This window comes from Lactuca serriola, chromosome 7 (genome assembly GCF_051521515.1).
Source record: "Lactuca serriola cultivar US96UC23 chromosome 7, Lser_US96UC23_V15, whole genome shotgun sequence".
NCBI classification, from domain to species: Eukaryota; Viridiplantae; Streptophyta; class Magnoliopsida; order Asterales; family Asteraceae; genus Lactuca; species Lactuca serriola.
The window spans coordinates 151744828-151747758 of record NC_136414.1 but is presented as its reverse complement, the minus strand read 5'-3'; the positions used below and the strand labels follow the sequence as shown (position 1 = coordinate 151747758).

Below are 2931 nucleotides of genomic sequence, written 5' to 3'. Positions count from 1 at the left end.
TTGATGAAGTGCAATTAGAAAACTTTATTTAAATTTTCAAATTTATCGTCTCATTCGATCACCAATCTACAATGTCACTTTGATGAACTGGTATATTTGAATAAACCATCAATACATAATCAACCTCACCCCTCTGTAATATCTTTTAAAAAAATAATTGACTAATCTCATTTCAAATTATATACATTCCAATCTACCAAGGAAATTCCTATGATTTTTCATTTTTAAGTTGTCTAAAAATAACGGTTGTTTCTTGTTGATGTTGCAAAAATATTCATATGTTTCTTATGAAATTATTTTTTCAATTTATTTATAATTTTAGCGAAAAAAAAAACATTCTGTAAACCAAACAACACAAATCAATGACACGTTCCATTCTAGGTGAGTAGCCAAACATGACAACCGAATGATAATGATCAATTCCATTCCATTTCCTTGTCATTCCATTCCATACTTGTTCCTACATTTCTTATGTTATATGATTAATAGATTTTGATAACTGTTATATCTTCAAAAACTATCAAGTTGTGTATCATGTTAGAGTTTTGCAAGAAGATATGCGAGTTGTTCATCAGACACCTTCACATCAACACATGTACCCAATGACACAGCAAGTCTAGCAGCCAATTGATGTTTGCACTGAGAAAGAAGAAACGATAATCAAAATCAAGGAAACAAAAACGAAAATGGAAATGGAAGAAAGCCTTACACAAAGCTGTTCTCTTTTGTTGACAATGTCATAGAAAAACGAATAACAAGCACAATAGTGTTCTGGGAAACAAAGGTATTCTTCCTTCTTTTTAGACTCTCCCGTAATCTGCAAATGCCATTTCAAAGTTCAAACCTCAAGCACTGGTTATAATTTTCAACAAATAATCAGTGGAATTCAGAAGATCGCAACAGAGAAACCTGAAAGATGGAGCGCCCACTGGGTTCTCCGGATATCTTCTTGACACCTCGTTGATCAACTATCCTGCTTGCCCTTTCCAGATTTTTACCAAATAAAGTATGCAAACTGTGTTTTCATGTTGAAGGATCAGTCAATTTATGTGTAAATTGTGTAATAGAGGAATCAAGGATAGATCAAGTAGATTACTCACATCGAAAGCTGATCATCCGTCACTGTTTCGATCAGAGTTTCAAATGCGATTTAAAAGAACGAAAATCAGACTCATTTTTGGGAAGAAGAAGAAGAAGATGAAGAAGAAGAATTAGGGGATATAAGATCGAATTGAGATAGAATTCATGGCTGTATGCGTACCTGAACGAGTGGATTGGATTTCTGTCCAGATGGTTTCTGCGACTAACAAGCTGCTGGAGGTCATTGTATGTTTGAAGTTTAAACCCTAATTTTGTTTATCTGATGTAGTAGCTTCAGTAGCAATAAAATGATTGAGATATTAGAATTCTTTGAAACACTAATGTTCATTGTTAAAGTCAGAAAGTTATAGAAACCGCTAGCTTTAAATTGTGCTAATTAAGCCCTTAAACTCTTAAAATTATTGTGCTAATTAAAACTTTAAACTCTTAAAATTGTAGTCATAGACTCATAGTGAAGACATGTCATGTAGAAGATTTATGATCATCTATATCTATATCTGTATCCGATAGAGTAAATTACACGAATGGTCCTTATGGTTTGGGATAATTTGTACGTTTGGTCCCTAACTTATTTCTTTAACTCGGAAGATCCCTATTAATTGTTTTTGTTACGCACTTGGTCGCTATTGTTTGTTTTTGTCACACGCTTGGTCCCTATCTTACCTAAAAATAGTATTATTTAAATAGGGAAAAATGATGAGGTAAGTAAGATAAAATGAGAGGGGTGGAGTTGGGGGTGTGTTTATTTAAATAAATAAATAAAAAATCAAAGGAAAATAGTATTTTTAGGTAAGACAGGGACCAAACGTGTAACAAAAACAAATAATAGAGACCTTACGAGTTAAAAGAAATAAGTTAGGAACCAAACATGCAAATTACCCTAAACCATAGGGACCATTGGTGTAATTTACTCTATCGATAACAGTTCATGTGTCATCCACATAAAAAATAAAAATTAAAAAAAAAAAAAAAAAAAAAAAAAAACTTTTTTAAATTAACTTTTTGTTTTTTATTAGAATAAAATGACTTTTTTACGCTAAACCCAAAAATGATAAAACCTAAATAAAACCTGACACTGATTGATAGTAGCATATTCATCATAATAAGAAAAATCACCAAATATATAATTCAGTCAATTTCTTATTTATTCATATAAAATACTAAGCAATCTTATATTCTTATATAAGCCAATAAAATAATTTATGTCCACATTTCTGCCTATAATAAATAATAAATATCGATCCAAATCTATATTGTTAACTAAATTTCCTATTAGAAAAAAATGAAAAGATAAGCACACGTTTATGTGCCTTGTATATTTGTTCTTACTAAAATTACTTTTTTTGTTTAAATTAAACCTAATAATAGAAACTAAAAACCAAAATAAATTATAATAATAATATTTATTATCAATATGGTTACTCTAAAAATCAAAAACCAAAACTTACCGTTCATTTTTTTTAACCAAAACCAACGGGAACCAAAACATGATAACCCATGTCAAGAATATATTGTGATCTAAATGTAGTATTTAGGCTTTTTTGTTGGAAATAATGTCCAATTTCAATAACTAGTATCATTCAACCTTAATAAGGTTCAAAAAAATAGTAACTATTAAAACTTTTATCATGTAATATTAAAATCTTGCGACTTTGTGTCATCCATTGAATAATTGTTGCCCTTTCGAAATTCACGTAGTTTTTTTTTTTAAGAATACATCTCAACTCGAGAGATTCAATTGTATTTATAGAAGTGCATTCACACGAAATAATGTTTAACTGAAAGTGTGTTTAAGAATTACATTGTTTTATAAATGAGCTAATAAAAAAC

The 2931-nt window shown here is 29.7% G+C and overlaps 1 protein-coding gene across 1 annotated transcript; it reads right to left on the bottom strand.

The window, feature by feature from the left end:
• Window positions 1-407: 407 nt before the first annotated feature.
• Window positions 408-1547, bottom strand: SSN2 (zinc finger SWIM domain protein). Its single transcript, XM_079009780.1, has 5 exons — window positions 1262-1547; window positions 1101-1122; window positions 910-1015; window positions 710-817; window positions 408-639 (listed from the first exon to the last, which is right to left on the bottom strand). Exons 1-5 carry the CDS (start codon window positions 1323-1325, stop codon window positions 538-540), a joined length of 402 nt encoding a protein of 133 aa, XP_078865906.1. The 5' UTR covers window positions 1326-1547; the 3' UTR covers window positions 408-537.
• Between the last annotated feature and the right edge of the window lie 1384 nt (window positions 1548-2931).

Excerpts from the sequence above, each read along its gene's own strand:
- SSN2 (XM_079009780.1), bottom strand. The coding sequence starts at position 1,325 with ATGACCTCCAGCAGCTTGTTAGTCGCAGAAACCATCTGGACAGAAATC. Across the intron at positions 1,016-1,100 it reads ACGGATGATCAGCTTTCGAT|TTTGCATACTTTATTTGGTA; the intron begins GTGAGTAATCTA and ends ATGAAAACACAG. Across the intron at positions 640-709 it reads ACAAAAGAGAACAGCTTTGT|TGCAAACATCAATTGGCTGC; the intron begins GTAAGGCTTTCT and ends CTTCTTTCTCAG.